Raw genomic sequence first — 12,656 nt, 5'->3', positions numbered from 1 at the left:
ATATGGAAGTAATGTGTAATTTTATAAAGGCAACAAATGCTTCAGTCAACATACAGAAAGTGAGTCACCACGCTCCAGAGTTAGGATGGCTGATCATCTCATGTTTGATCCAATTTCTCTTATTATTTCATTAGCAGTAATTCTTGTGAAAAAGGAATAAAAATTTTCCCTATTTGTAAAATCAACTACCATTGCTGGTGGTGGAAATAAAAACGTCTAAGAAAGCACTAGTTTTCAGCCACAAAATCAGAGTCTTAGAGACATTAAAAAGTAAAATATCTAAATTCATACTGCTTAGCTCTATGGTGAATGAGTCTGCCATGCACTCCATATTATAACAGGGCAAGAAATTCATGGGACTGTTTCAGCAAGTGTTCCAGCTAGAATTTATCTTACATATAGCTCTATAAATGGTTTTAGACCCAAATACATATATACAAAGCTTTGCTTAAATTTTCAGTTTTATTTTATTACAGTTCATGGGAGAAACCATATGCAGGGTGTAAACCATATGCAGGGTGTAAATCCTAATCCTGCCTTTATTTCCTGGCTGGTTTTGTGCCTCAATTTCCTATTCCTTGAAATAATACCTAACTTGCAGGGTTGCCATAAGACCTCAAAAATCAGATAATGCATACAGTGCTTAAGATTTTTAAAAACATGTTATCAGGGTTTTATTAAATGTGGTGCTCAATAAATGGTAGCTACTGAAACTTCTATTATAGTAATGGATTCCCAAGGAATCCGATATAGTGTTTTTTTCAGTGTTCTCCAATCATTCTGAGTCTGTTTCTCTTCCCTAAGAAATACATGCCTCTTCTTTGAATCTGAATTCTTTAGGCATGGGTGTCCTGCTCACTCTCTTCTAGTGTCTTAATGGGATCAACTGCCCTATTTCTCTCTGCAAACAAGTCCCACACCTAAGCTAGGTGGCCAAAATACTGGCAGAGGGACTGCTGCTACAAAAAAATGCAAGGCGGAGCCCAAACGGGACAGAAAGGAGACTAGCTGACACTTCAGACAGAATAGAATGCTGCCCTTCCCCTTCACGGGATGTATTTACAGCAGTCTACCTGGCTAGCCTCAGTTGGAGTAACTTAAGACATGTTAAATACAGCAGGAAGCCCCACTGCTCCGTTTCACATAAAGAGGCAGGTATGCTTTAGAGATTAAAAGATTAACAAGTATCTCCAGGTACCAAAAAAGTTTTAACGAAAGATATGTAGGCAGGAAGCTGCTGTATTGGTTCAACTCATCTACTTCAAATTAAAAGGTGTTGTGGCCAGTAGGGGTGGAAAACAAAGACAGTCTCCAAGAGTGACTCTCATTTTCACTACCTCTCATAGTTAGGCATTTTAAAAATCACAAGTCAAAGAGGCAACGCTCTCTGCTAGTAAAAACCTAGTGAAACTATTACTTTCTGGGTATCCCTGCCCATAATTCCCTTCTTAAATGGTTGATAAAGACACATAGTCAAATGTCGAGTATGGGCTGTGGAGACAATCTATCCTTTACGGACTCACCTTCCTCCCACGAGGGCCTCAGTTTCCTCATTTTTATGGTATTAATTTTCTCTTGATACAGGGTTTAATCAAGTGTAAATTTTTTTAAAAAGATTACCACATAAAAGGATGTATTAGAAACAGGTGTGTGTTTTTATCTACTCACAATACGATAACTTCAATACAATTTATACTGAACGTGGGTAAGATTTCCCATTTTGATTAACACCTGTAACAAGAGCAACTTTTTTGTTACAGCCATCCAACTTTTTTGAACGGCTACTGTGTAGCTGGCACCGTGCTTAACACATTTCCTTTAATACAATGACTTATGAAATTTATTATCCCCATTTTATAGGTGAACAAATTAAGTCTTTTTCAAAAAGACTGGGGAAACTGCCTGAAGTCACGCAGCTTAGTAAGTGGCTAGTAAGTCATTCCCAGAACTAACTGACCCAAAGGACTAGTCTCTCAACCACTCTGTAGTTTCTCTGATATATGGCAGCAAAAGATGAAACAATCTGCAGAAGAAGTTAGATAATCTTAAATCAATACAATCCCAGTTCCTGCAAATACTAATATTTGACAACTCAATACTCAAATTAGTCTTCATTCACCAAATACAAGTCACAGTTAAATGCGAAGTTTCTTCTTTTAGCTCTATTACATCTAATTAAAAAGCTGGATGTGAGAATGATCTTGTACCTGTGTTGCCATCTCCACTCTCCATAGATGGTTTACTGGTTTCTGACGGATTGTTCATTCTTGAGTCTGCAATAAATCAGAAGAGAATAGGTTTTGAAAACACTGGGGATGTGGTTAGGGAGGCAAAATTGTGGCAAAGGAAAAGGTCAAGAATATTGACTATTGTTACAGTCCTACAGTTCAAGGAGAGATGGTATCAACATTAAAACATTGCAAACTATAATAAAATTTTATCTGAAAGAAATTCAGGATTCCCTTAATTCTGAAGTGATCCACAAATAAATTGTCTTTTCTAAAGAACCTTAAGATTCTTCCAAGAGAAATAACAGAAATCTAACCTGCAAAAAAAATTATAATAGAGAGTATAATATAAAAAAGAGGAAAAATGTTTTATAATATGAAGCATAAAGTATATTAAATAAACAAAGTTGGGGCGGGGAGGAGGAGAGAAGTACCTCACAAAGTAAAATATGTTATTCCCAAATAAAGTTTCTTTTTTCGTAAGTAAAGATATTCATTAATTGTAACCTAAATAATCTACTGGTAATCTTGATTACAGACTGGACAATACCTCAACCTAACAGAATAAAATGAAAACATGTCTAAGAAAAATATCTCCATATTTACTCCCCACCCCTCCCCCAAAACAAACTAAACATGTGTCAAAGTGAGAATATATCAAATTCATACCTCAATCATAAACCAGTACAAGAAGCTGGACTACAAGGCATAACAGATACATCTAATAACTGCAAAATTAAATCATAACCACACCCAGCTAAAAATTATACTGCCTTGCTATCCTAAATGAATGCTTTCATAGTAATACGTTTTCATCAAGCAATATTAAGTATCCTAGAAGATATGCAAGAGCAAAGACAAGAACAAGTCTGCTTTTCTTCTACCTCTTCTAAAGGGTAAAAACTATACATTTAATATGTATCTTATTCTACTTCTCCTGTGAACTCAAACTTAGCATATTTATAATCAAAGAAGTTTGCTATCAAGCAAGTTCTACCTTTTCCCTCAATGGGTTAAGAACCATTTAACTGTAATTACTAGCAGAGAATAATACTTAAACTATATATTATATTCAATTTCTTGACTGAAGAGCCCATTTTGTCATCTGCTTAAATGTTTAACTAGAAAATCAAAACAATCGTTAGTAGTCCCAACCATGTTGTCCATGGTTACTTTATCCACATGCATAACTGATGAGAAAGAATCAAGAATCCTTCTCTCATAAATTTCATTTCTAACCTGGAAGCTGTGTAATAGCTTTTTAAATACAGCTTTGGAAACAAATGCTTGCCTTATGGGCTTAAGCAGCTCTATCATATATTTGTTTTGTTCTTCACATGTTCAAAGGGTTCAAATTTGTATGTCTGTGGTCATAAATGAGGGTAGTTCTATAACTTCCTTCCCCCTACAGAAAAATTTAAATATCATCTGAAAGCATACTAAAGTTTGAAAGGAACAGGTGTACAGCTTAGTAAACATCAGCTTTCTGAATGACTTAACTAAAATCTTATGAAAGTCAACAAAAACCACAACAAATGTAATAGAATACACCATTAAGCATACATGCTGCTCAATGCTTCCTTTAGAATGTATTTTAAAAGAAAATGGGAAAAAATGACGAAGTAGTTAACATTCATCAGAAGGGTAACAATGTTTTCCACATACCATAAAAACAAAGCTGTAGGCATAATTCTCAACAAGTCATGACCTGTACAACTCATATCCTGATTTCCACATCTAAAAATTAAAAATTATGTCACAGGTACTCTATGTGAATCTTCTATGCATTTTCTATTAAACTGTCAAGAGTTTAATACACATACACAAAAATAAATAAAACCAAATCCTGATTAACTGTACAACTATGAATGTTGTACACTGGAATGGAATGCAAGAATGTTTAAATGATATTTACTGTGAACTGGAAATTACAGATATAATGTCTAATTCTAAAATATAATGCTAAAAATATTTCAGAAAGGTACTTTCCTTTCCTTTCTTGAGTTCCCAACTTAGTAGATGTAAAAGAATAAATACAAGTAAGTTCTTTTTTTGATATGTGAAGTTTGTTTTTTCTCTCTGGGCACACTGAACTGACTGTATGAGTCTAATACACAGTCTACAGGTTGCTTTTGGATTGAATTCTTGACATCAGTTTGTTATTTTAGTCATTAACCCTTTTAAAAGTGATTTTTATCATGCTGTACAAGTATTAGTACTACCCTGGGTTTAGGCCATGCCTTCCAGCTAAAAATTCAAACATTTTCAGAACTATCATTTTATTTTATCCTGAGCTACTGTGATGGTGATGGGAGGCAGCCTCAATTTTTCAAGCAGGAAAAACTACCTACAGGAAAAAGAAATCATTTGTAGCGGTTTTAAAACTAAGATATCAGAGACCTGGAGTTCTTATCATCACCTGGAGAGGTGACCAGAGTAACCCAAAGAGGTTTCAACAATTTTGCATACAAACAGAAAAAACTCAACACAAAATATGGCCACCATGGTCACAGTAAGTCTAAAAACCAAAATGCCTCAATCTATTTTAAAGCTTAATCGCCAAAGAGAGTTTATATATTCAAGCCACACATCCCCCTCCCCAAATCTTGTTGTTCTATAGGAAAAACTCTAAAAACAGGCTTTCCAGCACTTAAAAATTGTTTCCTGAAGAACAGAAGTTGATTTTTTAAAAATAAAAAAGGCTAGTATTAGCCAAAACTTGAAAACAGTTAACAGTTTCTAGAATCTGGAAATTGATCAACAGTCCGATTGCAGTAACCACTCCAATTACCTTCTGCATTAGCATGTATGGGGACAACTATGCACTATGGCTCCACCTTATTTTTCACTAGGCATTTCTTATATAAGATGTTCACATTCGGTATGCAAAACTTTTTTTATTAATATGTACATATTATTTAGGTACACTTTATACCGTCTTTCAGATTTAGACTGTTTTTAGAACTACATGAAATGCTCTCAATAGAAATTTCCAAAAAGCAAAATGTCCTCCATTCAAGTTGAACTCTAAATCCACACTATTTACTGAAAATATCCTCTGAACCAGAAGAGCTAGTGGTAGGGAGGGACCTACTGCAAATTCAGGCAGGCTTGTGCTTTGCAAATGCTTTCCTCCTTCCCAGCTCAATCCACTTCTCCCCCCTCCCCCGAGTTGGTTGCATATGCGATTAAGCATTTATGCATAGTCAACTCCACACACGCTATTTCCATATTAAAGCTTATAAGAAAGAACCGTGCTGGTACCCACCTAGAACATAGTCACTGCAGTCCAGCATTGCTGTGAAATCTTCTAGAGGTTCAGACAGTCCAAAGCAAGGAAGAAACAGGTAGCGGTATGGGGTAGGGGAAAGAAGGTACTATTATTTCTAACAAATCTACACTATACTCTTAAAAGAACAAGGGTGGGAGGTGGAAAGTGGATTGGGGGAGAAGCGAAATACAACTTCAGTTACACCATAGCAATCTTCAACTGAATAAGGAAACTTCAGTTGCTCAGAGGAGTTTTAGTCTCTCCTACCAGCTAGGACTGACATTGTCAAGGCAACTGAAGCATGAAAAGTTCCTCTTTTTGTAATAAAATAGAAACAAAGATTGCAGCTGGCAGTTTCCATAATGAAGCTTAATCAGTATGCGCGTGATTAGGGCCTTATGCAAATCTCTCCTCGTTAGCACAGCAGCCAGTACTTTGAAGTCCACGAACAATTCATTTACAGAATACACTGAAAGCACCCCCTGCATAATTTAAATCATTGCATAAATATTTATCAGTCCATTTGCATATTAATTGGCAGTGCATGAAGGGAAAAATTATCTCCTGAGTGCCAGCATAATAATTAGGAGGATAAAATGAGATTTCTTCCAATGGCCTGGCTTCTTGGACCTAACTTGAGATAGTACCGGGGGAGAAGGGAGGGACAGGAGACAGAGTTCTGTTAAAATGCCACTGAAATGACACGTACAAATTAGAAACAACTCTACAGACTTAAGCACCTTTAATCTTATTCCTGCTGGCAACAATGACTTCAGTAATAAGGGGATTTGCAAAAAGCTTTCTACACAATCCAAATAATCCCAAGGAAACAATTAGCAAGGTAGAAGCAGAACATAGGGCTGTCAAGATGGTGCTAGCCTACTGATAGAGAATTTTCCAAATATTAACATACAGTGTCAGGTGAAAGTCCTACTTTAAAACGAGGCACCAGTATAAATCCAGAAGCAGTGTAGGATCTATAAAATTATCTTCCAGAGTATGAAAATTCATTATCTACAAATCCTTTTATACTACCAAATTAACCAAATAGATTAGTTGAATGCCACATATCATATAATATCCTTCCCCCATCAAAATCAATCTAAAGTGTACGACAGTCTGTTATTTACAATATCAATCATCAAAAAATGGGTCATGTAAATTGTAGAATTAGTATTTTCAAGTAAATTTCACTTAATGTATATGAATCTATAGACTTAGAATACTTACAAAAGAATATATTTATTTAAAGTGAATTTACAAGGTAAAACATCAACCCCAAATTTTTTAGGCATTACCATATGACAACATTCCAATGTTATCATCATAGACAATTCAGAAGATTTATAAAAACCCATGAAATAGGCATTATTACCCCCCTTTTAAAATAAGGAAACTGAGGCACAGAGAGCTGAAGTACTTTATCTAATGTCACACTAATAATCTGGAGTCAGGATTTAAAACCAGATTTTGCTGACATTAAAATTTGAGCTCTTGGCTACTATTATACCTATGGACAAGTTATACAGTTAAGGAACTGGTAGGCATGGGGGGCTTGAATCAAGCAGCAGACTAAAATAGCTTACTTTCAGTGTAGTAAGGAAGCCAATAATTGGTGACAACAATTTTGTGTTTAAAAGTCAAGTGTGTATGGATACAAAGAAGAGTGCACTAGACTTGAGAGTTCTCAGGGGTATTATTCCATTAACAATTGCTTTTATTTAAAACTAATCTTCAAGCATGCCAAGTGTCTGATTTTTTAAAATATGTATGTACCTTTTCCCAACATTAAGGATGAAATTAAATTCAACATGCATATGAGGAAATGAAAGACAACATTTCTATAAGGGACCTTCAAAAGATTTCCCTGCAAGTCAATAACTCTGCTAGGAACAGAACCAAAAACCTTTCTTTAACTTTTAGATCAGCACTCTATTTATACTGTTAGTTTTTCTATGTTTTACAGAACCACAAAATCCATATAAGGAGAGGGTTTGGGGGAGAAATTTAACAATGACGTGTATTACCCATGAGACTTTCCCTCTTTGAACCTTCCTTTTCTCATCTGTAAAATGATACTATCTTTTTCATGAGGTTGCTGTGAGGATCAATGTGCTTGTGCTTCTCAGACTAGACCTTGGACTGCAGCATGAGGTAGTTGTGCCAGGGAAGACATCAAGACACACGATAAACATGGTGCATCCTTTAAGAACATTGATTTTATTCAATAATGAATCATAATACTTTTTAGTAAAACAATCAAGAATATATTATGGAACAGAATACAAAATTCAAATGAGTTTTTAAGGTAGAATGTATTGGATTATACAGCTTCTACTTGGTGGGAAAATATGAGAAGAAATGATGAATGTGAATAAATGTTTCTTTCCTTCCTCTTCTGCCTTCATAAAATTTTACATTTATTGCCTGCATTTATCATAGAATCTCTCTGCATCTTACCATCTACCTTTTCGTACTGCATGCAGTAATACCTCTAAACTACCTTTCTTATGCCAATTAGGTCTTTCATACATTAGTTAAGGATGACTTATAGCGACAGCCAGACAATCACTGCCAACTAAGGAGTATTTGCTGGAAGGTACCTTGCAGGGCAGGACTTCAGTAGTATAATAATCCTCCTCCCCCTCAGGCCAAGAGAGTCCCACAGGGTCTCTGCACGGCAGGCCTATATAGCTCACCAACTCACATAGGTTACTATGCAAAGTGGGACCTCCTTCCCCTCTGCTGCACAACTCACTATCTTCACTGCAGGAGGAGGGAGAGGGGCAAAAGAAGGAGGCAGCACTGAGATGCAGCTATCCAGAGGGACAGGAAGCTGACTCGGTCACAATGGTGGGGGTGAGAAAACTCCCCTCCTGCCACTCTTGAACTAGATACTTTGTGCATTCTAGAAGGCAGGCTTAAATACTAGAAGTTTGTCCAGGCCTTCTGCAGTTGGACTGGGAGAGGGATGGCCACCATTTCTCACCTACAGTCCCTTAACCGTGGAACAGCTGATCTGAAAGAGGGAAAGAGCTTTTCCCACAAAGTCTCAAATGTTCACCTCATTTGGTCCTCTGTCTGAAATACCAGATTAAAACTTAACCTAAAAAGAATACCTTTTTTAAAAAGGAAAACCGTTTCTGGGAAGTTTGTAGGATTGTTATTCACACTTCAGCATGAATTAATCCAATTAAATTGCTTTCCTTTAAGACCTAGTTTAGGAGTTGATTAGTGAGGTAATGGTTGTTTCCATTGGAAAAGAGGCCAATAAACTCTTTTTTTAAAAAAAAAATTTACTTTTTTTTGAAGTATGGTTGATTTACAGTGTTTCAGATGTACAGCAAAATGATTCAGATATATATATATTTTTCAGATTCTTTTCCGTTAAAGGTTATTACAAGACATTGATTATAGTTCCCTGTGCTATACAGTATATCCTTGTTGTTTACCTATTTTATACATAGTAGTGTGTATATGCCAATCCCAAATTTCCAATTTATCTCCCTCCCCCATCTCCCTTGGTAACCGTAAGTTTGTTTTCTATGTCTGTGAGTCTATTTCTGTTTCGTAAATAAGTTCATCTATAGAATTTTTTAAGTTTCTACATATAAATGATATATGATATTTGTCTTTCTCTGTCTGATTTACTTCACTTAATATGATAATCTCTAGGTCCATCCATGTTGCTACAGATGGCATTATTTCATTCTTTTTAATGGCTGAGTAATATACCACTGTGTATATATATCACATCTTCTTTATCTATTCATCTGCTGATGGACACTTAGGTTGCTTCCAGGTCTTGGCTACTGTAAACAGTGCTGCTATGAACATTGAGGTGCACGTACCTTTTTGAGTTAAGAGTTTTCTCCGGATATATGCCCAGGAATGGGATTGCAGGATCATATGGTAACCCTATTTTTAGTTCTGAAAGGAATCTCCATACTTTTCCCCATAATGGCTGTACCAATTTACACTCCCACCAACAGTGTAGGAGGGTTCCTTTTTCTCCACACCCTCTCCAGCATTTATTATTTGTAAACTTATTTCTGATGGCCATTTTGACTGGCATATGTGAATGATGCCCCCTAAGGCTGCAATACAGGGATTTCAGTGCTTTTAAAAAAAAAAAAAAAAACCCAAAATGGAATGTCTATCATTTACTAAAAATTTAGATGGGCAAATACCAAGAAAGAATTTACTTTATCAATTTGGCTATTAAGCACTGTCAAATAACAAGAGATCTGAAGGATAATCTTATTTCATAAAAAGTAAACTGAGGCCTAGAGAATGACTCTTGGGTGACACAGTTATTAAGTAGCAGAGAAAGTGGGGGTGGGGGGTATATAATAAGAAAGTATGAGAGGAAAATAAGTATAATAAAATGTGCTGAAACTCTTACCACATGACACAGAGATCTGTAGTTGTTGGTCAATTAAAAAGGTCAACTTAAATATAAAACCATTTATACATACCTTAAACATTTCATTTTAACACAAAGCACAAAAATATACATTCATTCACCAACCTTTTGATGTTGGACTAAAGCCTTTGCTTTAAGTTTGGATCCACTAATTTGAATTTCCTCTTCTTTCTAGGATAAATCATGCCCTTAATACACACTCTAATATTTCCAGTTTCAATTTCTTTAGCTTTGTTTTTCAAGCTTATCACATTTTCACATTTTACGTATGTGTATAAAATAAATATTAAAAACTCAAGAAAAATTTCATGAAACAATGCTCCTTCCTAGGTGTAATGCACTCTGATATGTTCTAATATATTTCTTTTTTTTTTTTAATTGATTTAAACCTACTAAAGTGATTCCATGACCCATGGACTGAAAAACTGCTTAAAAGACACGTGAAGCAATCTCAGTACAGAATCTTTTTCCTTCTTACTTACTTTTTTGTTTTTTTTTGTTTTTTATTTATTTATTTATTTTTGGCTGTGTTGGGTCTTCGGTTCGTGCGAGGGCTTTCTCTAGTTGCGGCAAGTGGGGGCCACTCTTCATCGCGGTGCGGGGACCGCTCTTCATCGCGGTGCGCGGGCCTTTCACTATCGCGGCCCCTCCCGTTGCGGGGCACAGGCTCCAGACGCGCAGGCTCAGTAGTTGTGGCTCACGGGCCCAGCTGCTCCGTGGCATGTGGGATCTTCCCAGACCAGGGTTCGAACCCGTGTCCCCTGCATTAGCAGGCAGATTCTCAACCACTGCGCCACCAGGGAAGCCCCTACTTTTTTGTTTTTTAAAGAATAATTTATCCCTGATATTTTACAGCTCCCTTGGTCACATCTAATTCAGCAGTATTTTTTTTTACTTATTACCCTTTATCAAATCTTTTCAAAGCATTCAACTTTTAAGTTTTCACAGAAACATCACTTCTCTTTCCCTTGATTTATATAATAATTATTTAAATTGTGTGATTAAAATAAGTATAAACCAGCATGAAAAGGCTTGAGAGCACAAACGTGTAAATGACTCCTGATACCCATACAACTCCAGCAGCAGCAGCAGATATGCACAGACATACTAATGAGTAAGCATTCAGCATGCTGTAGTGGAATCATCAGTATGTTTCAAGCAAGAATTCTCATGGCATCAGTTAATTGGATCAGTCATTTAAGAGGTGGTTTGTTAAGAAAGCTACCACACTAGAAAGCAGCTAGTATTAAGTGGCTCATGCTCTGGCGTCTTCCTTAACCTGTGCTATCTTATTTTTCTACAGCCATGCCATAGCTCACTTCCTGCTCAGTCCAACACTCTGGCATCTTTTCAGCAAACATAGCAACATTACAAAATCCAATCCTGAATTGCTTAGCTGTAAAAGCTTAAATCTTGTGTAGCTCTACTAAAGTTTTACCACTACACTAAACTTTTCTGTCTAGTCTATCTTATCATCCTGTTTCTTTACTTCTATAACTGTCTTTTATTTGTTCTAATGTAAAGAGTTTTGCAAAGTCATTTATTTCATGTATGAACACATTCAACAAGTATTTACTAAGTGCTGCCAGACACCAGGATAGGAATTGGGCCTACAACGCTGAGCCACAGAATGCTTACAATTCAATAGCAGACAGAAATATTAAGCAATCATCTAAATACAGAATTACAAAGTGTGAAAATTCCACGGAAGAAAAGATCAGGTGACAACACGGCTTTAACACAGGCCTATAATCTGGCTTGACATCCTTGGCTACTATTAGAGTTCTCTAACTTTAAGAAATGGAATGTGACTTTTTCTCTGATTCCATTTACTAAAACCATGAAAAACAGGCTTTGTTTTATTTAAAACCACATGCTGCTTTGTTTATTGTCATTCATCCTTTGAACTACTTTGTTTCACTTCTGACATTGGTAATTTGTGTCTTCTCTCTTTTTCTCTCTCTCTTACTCCCAGGTTTCATAAACTTGTGTGAAAATACAGGTAACAAATATCCCAAAGTTCTACATGAGATATGAAATCTAAAGATATACTCCTTCACTAAACTAATTAAAATGTTCTTCAGACTAATCAGATGTTATTAATATCTCTTACTATTAACAGTACAGTGGCAGTCATTCAATAAACATTTACTAACTCTCAATCTGTCTGAAATACCGTTCCCTCCCTATATCAACTAGTGAAAAGTCTATCTATCCTATAAAGACAGGCTCAAAAGTTATGACCACAGATCTTCATTCCCCTCACTGTCAAGTAACTATTTGTTTCCCTGAAATCCTATAGCAATGATAATATCCCTCTCTTTTGTTTTTAACTTTCTACTTTGAAATAGTTAGAAATTCATAGGAATTTATAGACAGGTCTCACGCACTCTTCATCCAGTTTCCCCCACTGGTTACATCTTACATAACTAACAGTACAGTACAACTAACAGTACAAATCCAGGAAACTGGTATAGAGCATATGTAAAGTTCTATGTTATTTTACTGTCACGTGTGTAGATTCATGTAACCACCACTGCAATCAAAATACAGAACTATTTTGTCACAAAGAATTCCCTGCTGCTACCCCACTATAGGCATATCCACTCCTCTCCCTCTGGCTATTCCTAATCCTTGACAATCACTCATCTGCCATCCATTTTTATAATTTTGTCATTTGGGGATTATACAAATGGAATCATACAGTATATGACCATTTGAGGTTGGCATT

The 12,656-nt window shown here is 36.0% G+C and overlaps 1 protein-coding gene across 5 annotated transcripts in view; it reads right to left on the bottom strand.

Moving 5' to 3' along the window:
• The window catches only part of POU2F1 (POU class 2 homeobox 1), a 181,034-nt gene that overhangs the window by 85,045 nt on the left and 83,333 nt on the right, over window positions 1-12,656 (bottom strand). For all 5 annotated transcript variants that reach the window (XM_057528826.1, XM_057528854.1, XM_057528846.1 and 2 more), the window contains one exon: window positions 2,208-2,273. In XM_057528826.1, coding sequence (XP_057384809.1) covers window positions 2,208-2,273 — 66 coding nt within the window. The remainder of the gene's footprint in view (window positions 1-2,207; window positions 2,274-12,656) is intronic.

The sequence above is a fragment of the Balaenoptera acutorostrata genome, chromosome 1 (genome assembly GCF_949987535.1).
Source record: "Balaenoptera acutorostrata chromosome 1, mBalAcu1.1, whole genome shotgun sequence".
Taxonomy (NCBI): Eukaryota; Metazoa; Chordata; class Mammalia; order Artiodactyla; family Balaenopteridae; genus Balaenoptera; species Balaenoptera acutorostrata.
This window is presented reverse-complemented; position numbering and strand designations above follow the sequence as displayed.